The sequence below is a fragment of the Ictalurus furcatus genome, chromosome 11 (genome assembly GCF_023375685.1).
Source record: "Ictalurus furcatus strain D&B chromosome 11, Billie_1.0, whole genome shotgun sequence".
Lineage (NCBI taxonomy): Eukaryota > Metazoa > Chordata > Actinopteri > Siluriformes > Ictaluridae > Ictalurus > Ictalurus furcatus.
The window spans coordinates 11,086,016-11,108,541 of record NC_071265.1 but is presented as its reverse complement, the minus strand read 5'-3'; the positions used below and the strand labels follow the sequence as shown (position 1 = coordinate 11,108,541).

The window sequence follows — 22,526 nt, the reverse complement described above, 5'->3', positions numbered from 1 at the left end:
CAGAAGAGCTGCAACAACTATGGAAAAAATTCTATAATAAAAATAGTTGGCAGTAAATTTCATAATGAATTAACTGGTCTATGTTATGGTCTGCACTACATCACTTTACTCCATGCCATAAATAGCTATTTGAATAAATTAGCTTGTAAGTAGTTGTTTTTTTCCAATCAAGTAGGGTTGCTAAAGGCTTTTTTCCCCCCATTTTGTTACCAACTTGGTCACCTGCCAATTCTGGTCCACCTGCTAGATCTTCTGCTATAATATGACATCTACTAACCAGGGAGACTGAAGGCTAACACATGTTTCCTCTGAGACATGTGAAGCCAGCCAACTGCAGCTATTCAAACTGTTGCATCACAGAGTGGCATAAAACACTCAGAGGGAATGTGATATCTACCCTTTTACCACCCACGATTGGCTAGTGTAGCTGTGATTGACAGGGGAACGAGTACCCATCCCTCTCATCCAGAGAGCATGGCCAGTTTTGCATCTTTCCATGCATAAATGTGGAGTTATTGGAATTTAAATGTGCATGTCCTAATACATCTTTAATACATGGCGTATGTCACGTCATCAAGTCGTCATCCTGGGAGTTGATCCTAAAAAATTCTATTCATTGAAAACTAAGAGTCCATCCCAAAGCTTATGGTCAATTTCACACAACCCGAAAATTATTCGCCTCCTGCAAACTCAGCAAGCAAAATGAATTTATCGAGACAGCCAGTGGATACAAATTGGGACTTGAAGAGCAGCTAAGACTCTCTCGAGTTGGTCACACTGAAATAAAGTTGTACAGAAGCAGTAAAAGAAATGTACTCTTCATTCGTCTACAGTTACATCCCACAGTGGTGGCAGTGATCTCTCTTTCCCAATACCCCAAACTGCTCAGTTAGGACTGAGCAAAGAAAACTCCAGAGCATCAGTTTACATGTTCAAAGCTTTTTTAAGGGCATGTGGGTGGAAGGGGATGAGAGTTGAAAGGTATCCTCGAGGCTAATAATTAATAAGATGAATCAGAGCCGAGGCCGTGGTCTTTCTCAAGCAGATTTGGGTTTTGTCTTTGTCCTCTTCTAACCAATTTCTATTGGTGCCGTTAGTGACTTTGATGGGGTTCTGTTCAAATGGAAAAATTAAACCGTAGTAGAAGAGGTGTCAAGGTCTCCCGTGGTAGGAATGGTTCAGTTCAGTGCTTATGAATATTATCAGAGGGCAAGACTGTGAGAACAAATGAGAACAAATTGGAAATATACATGGTTTTTACATTGATTATGGATCAAAAAAGAAAAAAGTTGCAGTGAGCTGCTGTGACAGTCCAGATATTTGAGCCGAGACTTGTGAAGTTCAGCACAGGGCATGCGAGTGCATTCAGAGTGTTTCTAAAGAGCTAAAGCAGGACAACGAGATGAATAATGTACTTCTTCAGGTGCACTGTACCATTCATAAATAAATGAAGTCACCATTAAAACTTTCTCTGGTTTCTGACTAATTAATATTTCCAACTTGATATATTATTTTGTAATAACTCTTGATTCACTGGATCTCCGATTGACTTTGAGCAATCTATCACAAGATGAAGTGCCAAGAGTTTCCTCTGCTATTCTGTATGTGAGATACATTTCAAATTTCTCTAATTCTTAAGTTTTTTATGACTTGAGAGATGTCAGAGGATGTTTTGACAGCCCTTGAAAGATGCACAATCGTCGGACTGGCGTAACTTTTTCGGGACGTCTGGAGACAGTCTGTGCTTTTGTCTGTGAGTACTGTGAGCCAGAGTCGGGAATCTCCACATTCTTCTCTGCCTAATGTCAGCTAGAGGTGCTCACATAATTTATAAGACACTTTATCATGAAATGTTGATGAAGAATGTTGGAAGGGGTTTAGTTTCAGCACAGAAACTGTACTGGGTCAGGACCCAGAGCGTGTGGGCAAATTGTTAAAGTGGGTTAGGAAAGGTTTAGGCCTGGTCCATGTGTCCCTGAATACACACCTGTGGTTCTGTAAAGGAAATCTGAGCTGTGTTCATGTATTAATTAAGATTACCACTGGGAGGTTTAGGCATTGTCTTTGATTTTCAAATATGTTTATAGTCTGAATCTTGATAGGGGGCAGTGGTGGCTTGGCGGTTAAGGCTCTGGGTTACTGATCGGAAGGTTAAGGGTATTTCACTGTGCTGTAATGTATATGTGATCAATAAAGACTCATTATCATTATAAATACAGTTTGACTCAGTGGAGTCTGATGTAGGGCGATTAAAACAATCTCGACATTTATCGTGATAAAAAAAAAAATCCACAAAATCTATGATAAGCTTTTTGAGTAATTATCAATATTTAGCCTATATTCTACTTTTAGACAAACCTTTCTTCTGCGTCATCATGCGCCAGGTGGACCGCTTTTGCAGTTGCATCGCCTCCTTGTTTATTCAATCTTATCAAGGGAAACGCATTTAGTGGTTCTCCTGTGAGCAGATGATCGGTCTGAGCCCCCCCTCAGGTTACATACAAGTCCGTGTTGCCTATTTCCCCCCACACGTGAGTGGACATGATACGCTGCATAAGTTAACGTGGTTCCAGAGCGCCTTTATACCATAGCTATTCTCCCTTCTAACTTTAGCTTAATTAATCGGCATGTTGCGAACCTTTCATAATAACCAAAGAGATTATTTGTTCAAATTGTGTGAAAATTATTCGGAGATGCCATGGATGACCAGGAAAGACAAGTAAAAGTACTATAGTAATAGATAGTCATGTCTTTCTCACTATAAGGAAAATATAAAAATAGTCCACTTAAGCTTTTCTAAATTTTCTCTCCCCTGAACCTCAATACCGTATCATTTCTCAGTCACAAGGTCTCCATTGCCCCCATTCTTAGATCTCAAATACTAGACTGTTCTAATTAAGTGTTAAAACGATGATTTTATCTTTTAATATTCATATACAGCTGCCCTCGATTGATGAACTCATTAAAATATTTGAACCTTTTGCTACACTTCAAACCCCATTACTTTGAGTGTTTCTGGGCCTACAATGCAGTTTTGAACAGACTATTCTGAATGTTTAGGATTTATGTATGGCTGGCAACTTGGAAATTCCAAAAAATGTGCGATGTGAATGGCCAAATGTGAATGTATATCGTGATAAGTATCAGTATCGAACGATATAAAGAAAAATATTGTGATAATATTTTTGGTCGTATCGCCCAGCCCTAAGTCTACTGATTTTTTGTTTCATATTTGTCTTTGCTTGTTAAAGCTCTTCTTGCTCTATGGATCTGCCTAATCCGTCCTGATCTTCTCTCTACCTCTGCTTAGAGATTTCTGCACTTGTGACTCACTTTTTGCCGTTCTGGATGGTCCCACAATGGATACCGTAAAGATTTGGACTTCCCAAAAACATTTATGCCCAAGCTCGCTCTTGCTTCAGTGAGTTATCTATAGACTTGTACCTAGGAAGTGCTGCTATAATCATAAAGACTGTCCTGTGTTCATCGCAGGATTTGTATTCACAATACTGAAAAGCCTTAGTACCATTAATATAGTAATGGAAGTGTAATGATTTCTATCATCATTAATCCTTGTATACAGAAGTGGATGGATTCCCTTTTGAATCTGGTTCCTCTCAAATTTTCTTCATCATGCTGTCTCTTCGAGTTTGCTTGCTGTTTACGGATCTAAATCTACAGAATCCCAGAATTCTGTAAAGCTTTGTGACAATATAATTTGTTGAACATGCTATGAAATGGATCAGACTTTTTTTTTTTTATCACCCTAAAAACATGCACGAGCATTTAGTCTGTATGAAAGTCTTTTCGTCTTTGTTTAATGCTCCCTTCTGCTCCTGTACGGATCATGCACTCTGTGCCACTCCCTTGGCCTGACGGGAAAAGATCTACAAACTTGAATACATGATCAAAGTTATTGCAACCCCTGAAATCTTCTGGCTAATGCTTAACCATAACTGTCACATTTTAACATTTAATTCTGGGTTAATGTTTTGAACTGTATCTACTGTATGTAATGCTAGTCATGCCCATCTGCTCACCATGGACCTGTATAGCCCTGGGTTGATCCTGCTGAATAATTACCTCTAATTGCCATGTTTGGAGCTAAAGGTCAATCACTTATATTCGAATACAGTGCTTTTATTACCCGTGTATGTTCGGTATTGCCCAGAGGCTTTCAGCCGTTTATGTATGTAGGGTATGACCTGAGTATACTCGCCCACTCCATCTTTTCTTTATTAAGTTGCATAGTTGATGAACAGTAAGTGGTTCAAATGAGTTAGTATTGAGGATTCGAAAGGCTTCTGCACTTAAAACCAATTTTTGTCTAAATATACAAGGCATTGTGCTCGTTTTCTGGCTATAGATCAATCCAAGACGGAGGTTAAATGTGATTTTTCAATAAAGAATCCTCCCGGACATTGTAATTCAGTCCAGGACTGAGGTCTGCGAGTCTCCTCGTAGAGCTGCAAACATGATTTATTGTTGCTGCACTGGTGTTGTTTTGGGTTCCCATTGGACACCTTTGTTTAGTCGACACTACAGACCGTTGCCGAGAGAATTATTACTCCGAAGCTATGTGTCAAGAGGCGGGAGCTGACTGATTTATCTGCCAAGAACAGTGTTTAGCTTTCTGTCAGTTCTTAAAAAACAAAAAAAATAAATGATTTATTTATTTACAGTATGCTTTATATTGGTATACAGTACTACTTATTTGAGGTCGACCTGTTATCAAAAATAGTGGGATTTCAGGCTTTATTAAACCTTTCATTTAAGTCGTCTTTGGAGGAATCAAAATCAGAATCATTTTCATTGGCTGTGAGTTGTGTTGACAGGAGAAGACGACGCACAATTTCCCTCATGGCAGTGTGTTAAATGAGCACGCATAGTTTCTTTGCTCTTATTATAGTTGGTCTTCTCTGTACGGCCGAATTAGACTGCTTTCTATTCCGTAACTGAATGTGTCATAGCAGTACACATATTCTCTCTTTCTCTCGCTCCCTCTCGCTCTCTCTCTCTCTCACTCTCTCTCTCTCACTCTCTTGCTCTCTCTCTCTCTCACTCTCTCGCTCTCTCTCCCTCTCTCTCTCTCACACATGCACACATACCTCCTATATATCCCTGTCTTTCTTTCTTTCTGTCTCTAGTTCAAGATCATGAAACCATTCAAAGACATGATTAAACAATTTGTACACACTGCAAAATTCACGCATAAATATCTCTCTGCATGTGAAAATGAAGAATTTATACACACTCAATAGTAATACTATTACACATCTTTCTCTGTCCTTCTTTCGCTTTCTCTCTATCTCCCTTCCACTCTCCATGTCTCTCACTTTCTGTCTTTCTCTTTATATCGCTCTCATTATTTGTCTCTCAGTTTGTATTTGTTCCACACACACCCACACCACAACATTATTTGTTGACCTGAAAATGATACTACGGTGGATTTTTGGGTAAAGGGGCACTGAAATGCTGAATTGCATTAATCACAGTTATTTGCTCCATCATCCACTGCTGCATGTGCCTTTGGCCAAATACAAAAAAAAGCTTCGGGGCGCAAAGACATTGAAGGGGAGGAATAAAATAAATAAGGAAACTTTAAATGAAAGTTATTAGAGATTAGAAATATCTGGCATCAGTATTCCTAATGCACTGAGAGGATGTGTATCTCCTATTAAACACTCAGTGATCCAGAATGTTCATCTGTGGCCACAATTAAGCACCGAAAAATACAACATGAAATTGTTTTCTCTTCTTTTTTTTTTGTCTCCTCACAGTCTGTCACAACAAATAAATATTTCCTGTGCGTGCGTGTGTGTGTGTGTGTGTGCGCGCGTATCATAAGGAATCATTTCTCTGTAATAAATTTAGCAGTAAATTCTCAGCAGCGGCATTTGCCATGGTGACAGATGTTTTTGAATTGTCTCTCTTTTTTTGTTGTTGTTGTGTTCTCTAAAGTTTTTTTTTTTATCGTCGTTGTTCCTAAAAACCAGGATGAACAGCATCTGTGAGACGCACCGTGTTCTCTTGCCTTGGTGCCACTATTTTCGTAACACGCCATTGTTTATACCGCAAAACATTCCTGTCTGAAAGAGCACGCCGCTTACACGCCAAGAATACGTTGCGTGCTCGGCGTATCGGTGTGTTTGTTTACACATGTTCTCTCGGCTCAGGCTTTCTTTTCAAAAACAGCAAATGCTGAACAGACCGTGCTGTTCTTTAGCAAGTGCGCAAGCAAAAGTTTCGACCCTCCGCCAAAAAGGAGAGTCGCTTTATCTTCAAACGCGCGATGTTTGATTTCTGGAGTTGTACGATTAAAAATGGCCCCTGCATCTCTCAGCGTGCGTTTGTGTATATGTGTTCATGTCTGGCTTTTAAGCACGGTGTGTATCACAGTGCGAAAAAAAGTAAAGAGCAGTGCAGTAGAGGAGTGTGAGGAATCTTCTGCTTCTCGTCACTCACAGCATCCACTGTTGCCAGACAGAAGCACGGCCCTGCCACTGCGAACACATTATAAATCAATTATTTATGGAGTCAAGAACGCTTTAATCTTCCTCTTTTGTCCAATTAGACTGCCTAAGCACAATATCGCTCCTCCGGCTCACATGCGACACGCACCGCCTCTTTCGTCTTTCCCCCATTCTTTCCTCTTTATTCCTTCTTTTCGTCTTGAGAGAGAGAGAGAGAGTCGAGGCTTCTGAGGGATGGCGAAAAAAAAGAAACGAGGCTGTGTAAAGTGTAAATGAACTTCTCTTCCCCCACTCATCCTTTTTATAAAGGAGCTGTTTGAAGATATAATATGAAGAATTGCCCTCCGCTTCTTGAGCAGCGGGTAGGGGTCGGGGTTCAAGCAGTCGCGAGGTGTATTAACGTGAAGTGAATCCTCTTCCCACCCCAAGGTGTCAATTTGGTGCAAGCGTAGTAACTTGATTTGAACAGATTACAACTAGTTCGAACAATTGGTACTGTAGTGTATTAAATCTAATGTAATATGGAATCACTGTTATAAAAAGACACACCACGTCGAGCACGGGAATCGCACATTAGAACTGTTATTCAGGAGATTTGACACACCAAGTGAATCTTTTGCAGCTCAAATGTAGTCAAATGTTCCCGACTCATTATTATGGCCATTTATAGAGACAGCTGGAGACATGCACTCTTAATCCTCCACTGAGACTGAGTAAGAGAGAAATGTCACTCACAGCCGTGGGGCACAGACCTGCTAAATAACACACACACACACACTCATGCACACTAACAGAGCACTGCTGAGTAACCCATGACTAGTAAATGTCCCAGGCCTGCAGCTTCCCTCACTTTAAGTCGCACATTATCACAGCCATGTCTCACAGCTCGCATTTGTAAACACTCTGGAGGTGTTGTTTTTTTAAAAAAAAAAAAAATACTTGTGCACGTCTGTGTTGATGACTGTGTGCCTGTATTTAAATATATAATAGTATTATTTCTACCATTTTTAGGAATAGGAATGTGATAAAGCACCCTACGTGCCCCCCGAAACACACACCCAAAGGTGTTCCACTTATAAGAGAGTATTTCCATTAAGTGAACATGCTGTTAAATAAAGAGGATGTTCAATGATAGTCCATTTTCCAGATAAAATCCTGATCGAGGCTGTCTTTAGGCTTTGCCTATCAAAACAGAAGTCAACAAAATCTCAAACACCTAGAAAAGTTCTCCAAGATGCATCAAATAACCGGTCCATTTCCTCCTAAAATGACTAGAGCAGTTGTGCCGTTATAAAGTGTTTGATTTCATTTTACAGTACATTGTTTATTGCTATTTATAGTAGTGTATTTGATGTATAGAAATGTTTTATTTCATTATTTTTGAAAATATATTCGCCTAGATGTTTGCACAGTACTGTATGACAATTTATAGTATAATAATAATGAATAAATATATTCCATAATAATTTATAGTAAAAGTTCTAGTAAAAAAAAAATCCTACAGTGTAAAATGGTGATAATTTAAAAAGAAAATTAACAAAAATATTTTTAAGAGTTTTTGTCATGGCCCTCTCAGTCTATAGACCTGATTTGAAGGAAGATACATAGAGAGAAACTTTATTTCTTTTCTTAATGTGTTCTGAGCATTTTTTTTTAATATTACCTCTTAATAAACTGACAAATGAAGTAAATTCACCTTGGACTTCCAATTAAGATGATGACCAAGGCTCACTTTTATGGAGGCTTTGATTTCTAATCCAAGAGGAAAGAATTCAGTCATTTCAGTCAATTCACTGTTCCATCAACAGTGGAAATGAGTGTCTGATACTCTTCCTGCTCTCGTTCATGTCTCTTACTCTGTGACATGCTTGAACTTCAGCGATCGCCTCAAACAGCAGCTTTAAATGATGCAAAAAGGCCAGAAAAGAGAAATAGCTCAAGAACTGTGGAATAAAGTTTCAAATTAATTCACAATATCTCACATATTCTTTTTCTGCAAGATTCTATCTGTCCTCAGATGTGTCGAAATGAAAACACCACAAGATATGGTTATCTCAAGCCCATTATTTCCTGATACTGTTAATTAAATTGCCAGCATCTTTAATTGGTTTAAAGATATCGTCACATTGATTTGGAGACATCTTATACTCAGTTAAAGATATCTTCAGCACAATTAAAGCTATCCAAATGCCTTGTGCTATAATACACAATCAAATTTTTAGTGCAGTAGGATCTGTGGAGACAAAACTCTGCAGTGACTCCACTTCCAAAGTTTCCTTTATCATAAAAAGAGCCACTTTCTGATGGGACATAAGTGACACTCGGTTCTTATTAAGTACGTCATAAAGAAAGTGAAGTAGCGTTGATTTAATTATAAAGGCATGATAAGTATATCTGTGCTCCATTCTTTGAAACCATTCCCTTTTAAAAGTTCACGTTCTACATATCGTATATTGTAGGTGATCTTATAATAAATCAAATGTTTAATATGTATGTATGTATGAAGTGACAGTAGTGTTTAGTTGACACATTGTGCATGACATCTGTGTTAGTAATGCCATATTGATCCCTGCTTTTCCCCCAGAAGGGAATTTCAGTTCACTCCACACTATATTAAAGGACTGGCCTTAATAAACGCCTTAGATTTCTTCAGTTGTAGGGCAACTGATCACTTTACCCTTTTTTAAAATAGGATAAAATCACAACACTATAAAGGGGTGAATTCCCTTGAGATACTATCAGTCTAACTTTAGAAGTGTTCCTCATATTCAGTTTTCATTTGACATTGATTATAAGCTCTTTCATCCATCAGACTCCATTCTAGATCAGATCTCTGTGGAGAATAATCAGCACCAGATTCATCTTTAAAAAGGGGAGGGGGATAGTCAGGTTTTTATGTTTGAAAGCTCAATTAATCATTGCACAAGAATTGTTTTTAATACCGCTCTGCATTGGAGGTTTCATATTTGACTTACATTTATGGCATTTGGCAGACGGCGTTATCCAGAGCGACTTACATTTTATCTCATTTATACAACTGAGCAGCAATTGAGGGTTAAGGGCCTTGCTCAAGGGCCCAGCAGTGGGAGCTTGGCAGTGCTGGGATGTGAACTCACAACCTTCCAATCAGTAGACCAACGTCTTAACCCCTGAGCTACCACTGCCTTTGTGATGGGAATTTCTGAAGTCTGAAGTTAGGATGTCCTCCACATGGTTTGACTGTGCACTATGACATTTACACTCACCAGCCACTTTAATAGGAACATCTATACCCTGGTCATTCATGCATATATCCAATCAGCTAGATAAACGTTAGCAGCATAAGATATAAAATAATGCAGATATAGGTCAAGAGCTTAAGTTAATCTTCACATCTAAAACATCAGAATGGGGAAAATGTGATCTCTGTGATTTTGACCGTGCCATTGTTGTTGGTACTAGAAGGGCTGGATCGAGTATTTCAGAAACTGTTGATTTCCTGGGATTTTCACATACCAGTCTCTAGAGTTTACACAGAATGGTGCAGAAAAGTATCTCAAAACACACAACACACAAAAGTTTGAGGTGGATGGGCTACAACAGCAAGAGGCCACATTCAGTAGGCAAGGGCTCAGCAAAACTGGACAGTTTGGAAAGACTTGGGTTTTTTTTTTTATCCCATCTTCAACTAACCAGTTTCTGTGAAACCCATGCCCAACATTATTTAACTGATTTTATATATTTAAAATGTAGGTCAAAGTATTTTGTAAAGTAAAAGAAGTAAAGGTATAAAGTAAAAAAAAAAAAAAAAAAGGCGGTCAAAGATAAAATGGTAAAATAAGCTAATAATAATTGTGTGAGGAAGAAAGTAACAATAAAATTATTAATTTAAATAATACAACAGAAATGTAAAAGTAACCAGTAAACACTACAGAAATGTCAGCTTTGTAAGTTAAAATATTTTGAATATAGTAAAATTTACAGTGGGGGGGGGGGAATAAGTATTGGACGTGTCAAAAAATGTTTCAGTAAATATATTTCCAATGAGGCTGTTCACATGAAATTTTCACCAGACATCAGTATTATCTCAAGAAATCCGGAAATATAAAGAACTCAACATTAAAGTCTATAAATAAAATTATGTGTAATAAAGTGGAATGACACAGTAAAAAATTGAACATGCTAACTGAAATTTATTTAATACATAGTGGAAAAGCCTATAAATCTGATATCTGGTGAAAATTTCATGTGAATAGCCTCATTGGAGATATATTTACTGAAAAAAATTGACGCGTCCAATACTTATTTCCGCCACTGTATCTAGTATTTTCTATTATATGATTGCAATAAAACCAAATATAAGATTATTAAACCCATTTTAGACATTTTTATTCATTTCAAGCTTTAAACCTTGTTATTCTAATGGCAGATATTTTTGCTTCTTTCTAGAAATAAATGCTAAAAAGAATAGCTTGAAATTGTTTTAATCTTTGTATATTTGGTTTAATCTTATAATAGAAAAAACTAGATGATTTGACTTTATTTTATTTATTAATAGAAAATGCTAGATGCATTTGACTTTATTTTATTTATTAATAGAAAATGCTAGATGCATTTGACTTTATTTTATTTATTTGTATATTTGCAGCAAAAGTAAGGCAAATAATTAAAGCTAGTTAAAAGCAAAAGTGAAAGAATATGTTTTAGCTGTTTTCTAAAATCAGTGATAGGTGGATGAATATTTAATGTTAATGTGGTGCATACAAACAAAAGGCTGCTTCACCACTCATTAATATAGTTAGTTTCTGCAACAAAAACAGAATGTCGAGGTTTGTTTTTTTTGTTGTTTTTTTTTAAATAATTGCTTGTTTAAGTGCTTGGTGAAAAGATGGATTTTTCAGTCTTTAATGAAATATAGCGCATGACTCAGCTGTTCTGACAGTCAGGGAAAGTTCATTCCGCCACCTGGGTGCCAGCACAGAGAACAGTTTTGATGCATGTCTTCCTTCTAGCTTGAGAGATGATAGGTGGAGGGAATGTGCAATAATGTGAATTTTCTCTGCGAGTGCTTCTGAATGATGTTCTTTACAAAATACTAAGTAGCATCTGCCAAAGCATCTGTTAATCAGTAACAGTCAGTAGAACTGTACAGCTGTTTTGTGGGGAAAAAAATGTTTCGAGGCATGTCTTGTACGTCTACGTTCATGAACTTGTGTGTTTTCATGTAATCCATCATTTGGTTTGAGTACATGTTTTAGAGAGTATGATGTGTGTGTTGCAGGTCGCTGTGCGAGCTGTGGTGAGAATGTGGTTGGTGAAGGCACTGGCTGCACTGCCATGGATCAGGTCTTCCATGTGGACTGCTTTGTGTGCATGACCTGCAGCTGCAAGCTGAGAGGCAAACCCTTCTACGCTGTGGACAAGAAGGCTTACTGTGAGCCGTGCTACATTGTGAGTGTGATCCTTAACCCCTTGCGTACACACACACACACACACACAGTCCTTTCGAAAAAACAAAATTGCTAAATAATAATAAAAAAAATAGGGCTGACTTATGTGGTAATATAAGTCATACAGTAAGAATCTTATTTAGAATTTAGAGCATTAGTATTCAGACCTCAAACATAACTCTGGTTAAGTACTATTTAGAAACTGCGTGAGGGTTCTATACATGGCATGGAGTTTGCCTTTGCAAAGTCGTGTCTTAGTTACATGCAGTTCTGACAGTTTAATCTAACCACAATACCCTATATGGCCAAAAGTATTTGGGCACGTGACCATCATACCCATATACAGACTTTTCCCAAACTGCAGCCACAACAATGGAAGCTCACAATTGTATAAGATGTCTTTGTGTGCTGTAGCATTACAATTTCCCTTCACTGGAACGAAGAAGTCCAAACCTGTTCCAGCATGACAATGCCCCTGTGTACAAAGCGAGCTCCATGAGGTCCAAGGTCTGCATAGAGTTCTGACCTCAACCCCACTGAACACGTTCGGTATGAACTGGAACAGAAATGTGCACCAGGCCTCCTCGCCTGACATCAGAGCCTGACCTCGCTAATGCTCTTGTGTCTGAATGAGCACAGATTCCTACAACCACACTCCAACATCTAGTAGAACTCCTTCCCAGAAGAGTGGAGGTTATTATAACAGAAAAGGGGGACCAAGTTGAGATGTTCAACAAGCACATACATTGGGGGGAAATAAGTATTGAACATATCAACATTTTTTTCTGAAAATATATTTCCAATGAGGCTATTCACATGAAATTTTCACCAGACATCAGTATTAACTCAAGAAATCTAGAAATATAAAGAATTCACAACATTAAAGTCCATAAATAAAGTTTTGTGTAATAAAGTGGAATGACAGGAAAAAGTCTTGAACATGCTAAGAAAAAGCAGTTCTCCAAGGCAAGGTAAGGCAAGGAACCAGCTGTAATCCATAAGTAATTATACCTCCTATCTGTGCAAATTAATATCAGCTGGGTTAGTCAATTGATGCTCTATATAAAGGCTTTTCATAACTTATTTCCCCCACTGTATGTGTGTGATATGTGTGAAACTTTTGGCCATATAGTGCATGTCACGCTAAAATGCATAATTTGGTCTGTAAATACACTTGGGATAAACTAAGGAATACAATTTGAAGTCATGATTGTGTATATACATATGACACTATTAATGAATAAATAGTATCCTTTTAAAGTTTTTTTTTCTCTTTGAATGCTATTGAAAAAAAACACTTCAGAAAACCCGGAAAATCTGACAACCTTGGAAGCCTGAATTACACGCAGGTGATTTGTTTAATGGGGAGCCCAGAAAATGAAAATAATCAGCTGCGTAACCCGACTCTGAATACAGCTCACTTTCCCACTGTAAATATTGACATAACTTTTAAACATCACCCACTGACTTTCATTAACTCTGCAAATATGTGAAGCACACAGGACTATTACATCTGTTGATATTCTTCTCCATTCACTTATAACCTTCAATATCATAGACCTAACATTAAAAAAAAAACAGGTTTTCTGCTTGTTTACATGTTCTTTACTTTCCAAACTTTCCTCTATATCCAACATGTCCAGGCGTCTTCATCTGTCATGTGCTGTGTGTTTATGAAAGCCTGTTTCTGTTTGTGCAAACAGATAGCCAAATGCCATTCAGTTTAATTTAGAATAATCAGTCTTTCACACTCATAATCTTTCTCTTCTGCTATACTATCGCATCCATTGTCCCTCAATTAGCCCGTAGTCAAATCCACATTACACTAGACTAGATCAGATTAGACAAACGGATCACTCGCGTGCAAAGGCCTGCGTAGCATGTTTTGCTCCGTCTGGAGGTTCATCCGATAAGCGCTCGCGCGGGCGAATCGCACTTCAGTTGTGGAGCAGGTAGTGAAATCACATTAGAATGCCAGATAGGATTATTTGCCTTTGGAGATTGGAAACCAAATAATACTCTTCTCTCTTTTCTGTCCGCCTTCCTGTTTCCTTTTTGGTTGCTGAAAATATCTGATGAAATTTAAAGTCCAGGTTCCAGTAATTACCAACACTTTCATTTTGGGCACCAGTAGAACGTGGGAACTTTTTTATGAAAGTCTTATGAAACTTTACGGCTTTCAGAGAGCTTAGGGTTGTGCAACAAGCACATAATTCACAACAGTCAGCAATGAGACATAAAATGAATCATCTTTCCATTTTTTTTCAAACCACCATTCACATTTGTTACTGTAAAAACCACAGTGTTTACGGTAATGCACTCTTTCACATGGCTTCACTTTTCTCAGTGACTCTAATTAGCATGTAAATAGAATAAACAGGCTTTCTGTGGTCAGCAGCTTCTCAGTAATGGTGCAAGCTATATTTGTGTTAATTTTATTTAAAAAATAAATATAAAAAAAAGTAGTGTATGTTGGACACACTGGAAAGCCAATAGTCTACTATATATGTATGTATAGATAGATAGATAGATACATTTTTTTTACATGACAGCAATGCCTTCAATGGCATACTGTTTTATTTAAAAATATATATATATATTTTGGTGAGTAATCTACAGACCTGCTCCTGTACTAAGTCCATTATTCATGTATGAAACCTGTCAGTGACTCAAGAAATGCACTGCATACCAACACTGAGATGTGAAATACTGTGACCTCACGCATATGATGCCAAAACCTCCTTCACACCAACCCTAAAAACCGCATGTTTGGAGAGTCTGCCACTCATTTCGGTTTCAAAGAATGGGTGGCAAAGACCAGGCCTGACCTCACCTCACCTTATGTACTCATATATTCTGTGTGAACTAAACCCTGTCATGTTCTGTATGGTGTAGGCTTTATTACTATGCTTTGTCCTTCACAGTGCATTTCTACAGATACTTTCAATCGAATTGCTCAGCATGGAAATCAATCAGAAATTGATTTCATGTTGAAACTAGACAGGCCTATCCCTAAAGCTGCTGGGAGTTTCGTTAGTGAGTATTTGTAGTATTTGTACCCTATTTCCTCCTCAGAAAGATGCTGTGGAGATTACTGAGGCATCACTGTCTGCCCTGGCTTCCTCTTTTTACTCCACCACTTCTCCTTAACAAATCGGAAATATTGCTAAAATTGGCGTCAAACCAAATTGATATTCAAAATGTGGTCATTTAATTTAAGATTTTCTGCATGCTGCAATGCTGCATTGTGGGTTCTGAGTTGAATTTACAGCTTTTTTCTGCTTGAGGTAATAGGGAAGTTACTAGAATGAACAGCAGACTCTTAAATTTGAATGTGATTTAATAGAATTATTATTTATTGTATGAGATTATTATTATTATTTCAAATAATATTTTACTGTTGCTTTTGTACTGCTCAATAAATATTAATTGTTTTGCTTAATGATTGTACATCAAAGCGTGTAACACATTCTAAATCGAGTCATTCAGACAAGCAAATTCATACACACAAAACTTCATACACACTTGTATGGAGAAAAATAGTAAGGAATGAAGAAGGAAACCTGTGCAGACACGAGGAGAACATGCAAAACTCGACATAGACAGTGAAACAAGTCCAGGATTAAACCCTGAACTTTGGAACAATGAGGCAACAATCCACAGTAAATGATATATTAATCACAAATGGACAGCGTATCTTTGCCGTGAAGACGTTTTACAAAAACAGAAAGACTGAGATGTGCCACTTGTATGCTCACTGGTATGCCCAGTTATAGTATTCTGGAACACCATGTATGTCTGAACACTGAGCTGTCATTATTATCTTCTACTGCTCGACTAAGAAAACCTGCCATGTCCAGGAGAAGTGCAAGCCATCTTTCCATTGCCTTATTTTGTTGTTGTTGAAGCACAATGTGAACTGCCGCTAACAAACACCTCACCAGTGACCACAAAACCTGCCTTACAGTTCAATATCAGAGGCAATAAATGGGGGACAGGAAGTGAGAGAGTTGATGAAGGCTGATACTCGGAGAGATACAATCCATGTAAAGATTATTGAGCATTCTGGCTGGCCTTCAAACAGCTTTCTGTTTCCTCTTTGAGTGATGAGGAGGTGGCTGATACATGACATGCATTCTCTTGTTCAATTAAAAAGTTCACTTAGGACTCATGGAATACATGCCAGTTATCCTTTATTTATTTTAAAGTCATTCCTGATCCAGTTTTAGCGAAATACCTTTTAATAACTTACCATGATTTTGAACAGGATAAAGCAGTTGTTGAAGATGAACAAATAAAAAGAAATCTAAAGTGCTAATCTTACCAGTCACCTGTAAACAAGTATGCAACAGGGCTGCAAGATTATAGTTACCTTGGCAATTATGCGCTTCATTGATTTGTAATTGCAGTACGGGATTTCATGCCAAACATGACATTTGCATGCATGAGCTACATTGTGTAGATACATGTCTATATCTCTGAGTACAATATAAATAATTCCCTTGTGGTCCTCATTTTCAGGGTATAATGTGACTTCCATTTGTGTCTGCTATCGTCGTTAGCATGACGATCAACATGTTTGAAATACCTCTGTACAATACGGTACTGCATCAGCTGCCTTTCAATTCAGCCTCATCCAGCAGCACTCAGACTGATTGTAGCTGTCTTCTGTGGAAGTTTTCCAACTCAAACCCATGCATTAAAGAGGGCTGGGATAATTTAAGAACTTTACTTATGCATTTCATCAGCATAAATGTTCTTCTGGCGCGAGATCAAAAGGATGTGGGGGAAATCTGAATTTCTTAATGAAAGTAATTTTTTTTTCTTCTCTTCCTCCCATCCTCAGGGTCATGCGCCTCTGTACGATTAGAGAAGCAACGTGAGACTCAGGTCTCTGAAGAGACGTGCCAGGCCCCATTGAGCTGGGGGGAAAGTTGAAATGAGGCTGGGATGTTGGTCTAGGAATCTAAGAGGAGAGCATAAGAGCTGTAATATTTATTGATGGGTTTATTTGATGTATCTGCTTTTCTCAGTCCTGCAGGACTGCTGCATGGGCATCTATATGCACAGTGTTTCTTGATGTTCTCTTTAGCTGTAGTGTACCTGAGAGAGAGAGAGAGAGAGAGAGAGAGAGACTACCTGTTACACACATAACTCCTATGAATCTTTTTAGCTAATTGTCAAAATTTGGAATTCAAACGTGGCTACTCATTTATGGAGGCTGTCATATTTTCTGTAAAATGATTTCTATATCTAGTAGATACAGTTTTGATCCAGGAACACAGACAGAGGAAGAGATTGTCCTATATTGTCTGACTTTGGTTAAACAAAGCAATCCAGCTTTGCAATCCAGTAATAGTTCTCCCTGTCATCAAAAAGGAAAATACGATATAATCTATTCAAAGAAGAGATTTTGCATATTTTATAGAACACTTCTCATTTTGTTAACCTGTTTCCGCTTGCTGAGCGCTTTCAACACCGCTACTAGATACCATTCATTCCTTTCAGTAACGGACAGGAAAGTTGTAACCTCTTGTTGATCCGCTCCCTAGTCATACCACCTCTTATCAAACTCAGCCTTGGCGCTGATCCACAAAGCGCAGGGCCAATAATCAGCCATTGTGTCCCGGCGTTTCCTCGCTCCTCTCACAAAGGAGTTATCCCTGCTTGTTTGAATGCAGTGTAATAGAGATAAACGTCTCTGCTATTCAACTGATTTCCCTTTTTGCATGAAGTGGTCTCGGATCTGGTTAATGTCACAGTAGTGTCAGAACAGAAATATATATAATTTTTTTTTCTTTAGGCACATTGTGCTCAGAGCTCCATGCCCAGTCCATTCATTTCCTAATAGCTAATGAGACAGAGGAGGCTTGTTTGTACTAGTTACTGCTTAATGCATTTTAAACATGCTGGGTGTTTGTACTGTAGGTATTATGTAAATTTAATAAGGTGCTCATTCTCAGGATTGTGTTTAATGCAGACTGCTTTTAATCTGAAGAATCTTCCCAGCAAAAATCATCACTTATAGGCCTTCTGCGTCCAAGTCTGGTCATTATTGTGCATGCACTGATCTCGCTAGAGTGTTTTCATCCTGCAGTACTTACCCATGGTTTTCCAAGAAGAATCTCATAAAGTGTTATCCTGGCTTTACATTAATTAATACTGTCCGTAAATGTTTTCAGCAGTTGGCACAACTGAAACTGAAAATTACACAGTAACAAGAGCCTGGGATTCTGTGTGGTGTTTTGTGATTAGGAGAAGCATTCTCATTCCAAGGGCTAAGTAAAACAGGAGGACAAACATTATAGAGGTCCTGCTTTACAGAGGTCAGACTCCAAATGAGTGCAGTAAAGGGCTGTATGTATAGTCGAGTTGTTAAGTCTTTTGTACTTTTTGGTGTTCTACTACTTGTACTTAATGCTTTTTAAGGCTATTTTTATGTATGTAAATACTTTCTGGATTATCACTGTCATGATTAATCTCTGTCTATAACTAGACATTAGTCCATTCTGGTACAATCAAGTAGTAAAACTATAGAATCCTGTATAATCAAGTAGTAAAACAATAGAATAGAATAAAATAATAGAATACACAGGATTAAACAAACGACGATGTGAAATACAAGTATGCTGCGTATTTAACTCCTTAGCCTGGCACTTAGTAATTTAGTCGTAGTAATGATTTGTTAAATGTATGTATTTTATGCAGTATTTTTGTTCCATAGAAATCCAGCTGTGGTTGAGTTTGTGTGTCGTGCAGAGTTGGCTGGCACGATGGTGCACGTTAGAATATATGTGGACTCTGGGGAAGGAAAAACTAGTGGAAAAAGTGTGTCAGTCTGCCGCTTCGCTAAGAGTGAATTTACCAGCAAAAGATCATCTTTGACACATGTTTACCCGTCTACATAAATATTTAGGAACACGATGATTCCCTCTTGCTGGGAGTGGACAATTCCTCCACAGGTCGGCACTCGGTCAAAAATGGTTATCTATTTATCATCTCAGGACTCTCTGTCCTGGTCTTTCTCCATGAGTACGGAATCTAGACAGTGGAATGTAGTGCAGAAGATGCTAACAAGAGGGCAAGATGTCAGCACATGGCAGAACAATTGAATTTCCTTGTAAAAAAAAAAAAAAAAAAAAAAGCTGGTACAAAACCATGTTGTGCCAAGACACGAGTTATCCGACTATTAAGCTGCAAGGTGCACACGGCAGAGTAGCCCGGAGCGCTGAGAAAGTACCACGGGATGTGCCTGCAATGAAAATGACAGCAGCAGAATTGCCGCTTTGAAGAAGATGAGGTTCCAGGAGCTTGCACTTGACCTTGTTACGACTGCTCAATTGAAATACTCTCAAGTAAAACAATCAGAGCGTAACCCAATAGACAAGCCTTAAATGTTCACACTGTTGGCTGTGAAGTACAGGCCATTCTTTCCCCTGTTCTTCACCTATTAATGATCAGTTTCTCTGCATGCATCCTCTCAGCACCTTCTTCCTGAGCTGTTAACGCGGCCGGACTTTGGGGGTTCCATAGTTCGACTGTGTTTAATTAGGTGAGAAAGGTGTCATGTTATGTCCGTCAGAGCACTTTACTGCCTTGTGGTCCAGATTAATTGGACATCATAATTTCTGGTTATTGGGCATGTCAGTGCTGGCCTCGCTCTTTGAGCTCATTTTACTGGGTGAACCAGACAACTCGCTGGATAGAGACCAGCTGAGATAAGCATTCAGGTCCCTCCATTTAATTTGCTCCAATGGATAATGAGTAGAGAAACGTGGGCTCTGCTGTGAGATTGTATGTTACTAAGAGGAATAATTTGACTCGAAGCATTTTTTTCGAAGATATGACTGATTCACTTCAATGACTAGTCATTTCAATATCTCCTTTTGTCTAAGAAATATGCAGGTCACTTAGGTTAAACAGATTACATAGGTAATATGCTAGCGTGCAGACTTAATTGCATGTTTTTATCTTTTTAGTCTTTGTACAATTGAGACTTTTTGTGACGTTTAAACTTCATCCGTCAATGATTTCGTCTAGCAATTTACCAGACCAAGGTGTGCTGTGATTTATGACCCATCAATCTTCTGGAGGAAAAAAAAACTGCAATTATTTCTTATTGTGCAGCAGTTCTGTGCTTCCACACTGACTGTTAGAAGGAGACTTGGAACTTAGAAGAAGAAGCATTGCAGAGTGAGTTCTTCATTAGTGTTGATGCAAGATCTCATTCACATAGCTTTTGCTGTTGCACACTGTTTGCCCGTGACTTGACGCTACACTATTTGTCACCGTGTTCATTTTCCAGAGCAGCGCTTGGAGACTGCTCTGAGAGAACGGGTAATATAAGTTCTGTTGAAAGCACAATATTTTTGCCTCCTGTTTACTGAGGAGTCTTGAAGTAAGCTTGGAAGATATTTATGGGTTTAGAAGAAGGGCACCAGAGGATACTGGCATGACTAATTATTGATACAGCGGCAAGATTTGGTGGCCATGTGTCCGGGGGAATCCCTGCACACCTCATGAAAACATGTTGGCCTGGCTCCAAGCTGTGAGCAAACATGTCCCAGGGTTGTACTGCAGTGATGCTCTTAGCAGCAGGCATGATGCCATTTATAGTCATATCGAGTGGTGATGGACATCTACAGCATGGTGCTGTCAGCCTTCCAGGCAGAGTGCCCATCGCAGAATTCAGCGTCTGTTTAGACACTGTTGTCATTGTTCTGGAGGAATGCATGGTCATCCAAATTGCTCCACTTGAGAAAAGAACACACAAGTCCAGTACTTTTGTGTGTGTGTGTGTGTGTGTGTTTGTTTGTTCATGCCATAGAAGGATTTGACATGCCATCCTTCAGATTTGAAGTGCCTGCATTTCTGGAACTTATTTACATGGACCAGACACCTCTACAGCTTTTTCTTTCTCTTTTGATAATGAAGTAAAATTATATGAATAATAAAAAATATTTTAATGAATGATCATTCTTTGTGTCAGTGCCCCTTCAAAAATATAAGAGATTTCCATGGGGGAGGGGGTCGGGGAGTAAGGTGGATAATTTTTGGAGTAAAGTGGATATTTAGGCAAGCTTAGAAAGTTTTTTTTATTTTTTTTAATTTTTTTTATTTTTTATTGAGATTGGTGTTTGTGTTGTTTTATTCAAATAGAGTGTTGCAAAAATGAGTCCTAAAACTCGGAAACGAGTCAGCATTTTAGCACTTCCGGTTTCATCGTCCCGAAGTCGGTGTTTTTTTTGGGTTTTTTTGTGGGGTTTTTTTGGTTAAATGCCTGAAATAAGGTCTTTGGTTAACACAAGTTCAAGATATTTTCACGTTTTACTTTTTCGACTTAAAATACATCAATAATTCTCCACTCGTGAATTTGTTAAGCTTTTATGCGTCTTGAAAAAGACGGTTGGTAACAAGTGGCTAAATGAGACTACGGTGGTTGTCGGGGACATTAAACGTCATCACGCCGAACAGGAAAACTCGTCTACTCCAGCCTCGTTGTGTTTATACTCCCGCTCTTGCAAACTATTCCAACTCAAACTTTCCGACTTGTAGATTGATCAGTTTATAGTGTTTTCAAATTGTAGTGCTATACATTCTATAGGAAGCGTAGTGGTGTGACATGCGACCATGGTTTAGTTAATTTATAGCTTAACTTTAGCTTTTTACTTCTGGCGATTGTATTTAGGCTTCAAATTTCATAAAAGTTGCATTCATTTAACTTAATGAACAAAACATGTAAGAATCAAAATATTTTGATGGTCACAGAGTTTATTTTCTGCAATAATCCAAATGCCAGTGAAAAAACCCTATTGGCTTTTTGTCGAGGGAACCAGGGTGATGCTAACTTCCGGGTTGGCTTACAAGAATACGTCATCCCTGCAGCACACTATTATGTCATTTACAGGATTTAATGTACTTCTGTAAGACGCAATATGAGCACATAGTGTGAAGTATAACAGACAGGAAATGAGCAGCTGACTCCTCCAGTCCTCCCACAGTATCACTGAAATGTTATGGTTGTAATCCAACTTTGTACCACACTCTGATATCTACAGAAATGTATTAGCCCTAAATGATGACTTTCAACACTACTGTATTATGTTTGGCACACTGTTGTGTCTATGCTGTATGTTCTGAGACCTTTTCCTACGGATCACCTCATATTTTACAAATTAAGCGTTGCATACGTCATCACTACTCAGGGTCGATCAGTGGCGTGCTTTCATCAACTTTTTCATAATACAATTCCAGTTTACATTCTGGTAAAATTAGAATGTGAGATTTTTTTTTTTTTTTTTTTTTTTTTGTGATCCTACACTTTTTAATTTGATTTGACACTTTTTTTTTTGTCATCTAACACTGCCTTATGGATATACAGTTAGTCATCACGCAAACACCCCAACGCTCGATTCTGGCGCTGTGCCTCCATATGGCCTCCATTCTGGCACGGTTCTTAAGCCACAGCCTCGCTAAACAGGCAGTTATGCCCACCCTCCTCATTTTGCTCGATGCCAGACAAACACAGGCAGTGCCAGTGTTCTAGGCTTTCCGCCTTCTCCTGTTATGAAATATTCATATCTGTCTACACTAGCTTGCGTAGCTTCTAATTGAGTTCTGTATA

At 38.4% G+C, this 22,526-nt stretch overlaps 1 protein-coding gene across 5 annotated transcripts in view; it reads left to right on the top strand.

Annotated features, from left to right (window-relative positions):
- Window positions 1-22,526, top strand: part of lpp (LIM domain containing preferred translocation partner in lipoma) — a 218,183-nt gene that overhangs the window by 183,318 nt on the left and 12,339 nt on the right. For all 5 annotated transcript variants that reach the window (XM_053636665.1, XM_053636663.1, XM_053636667.1 and 2 more), the window contains one exon: window positions 11,734-11,903. In XM_053636665.1, the coding sequence (XP_053492640.1) occupies window positions 11,734-11,903 (170 nt within the window). The remainder of the gene's footprint in view (window positions 1-11,733; window positions 11,904-22,526) is intronic.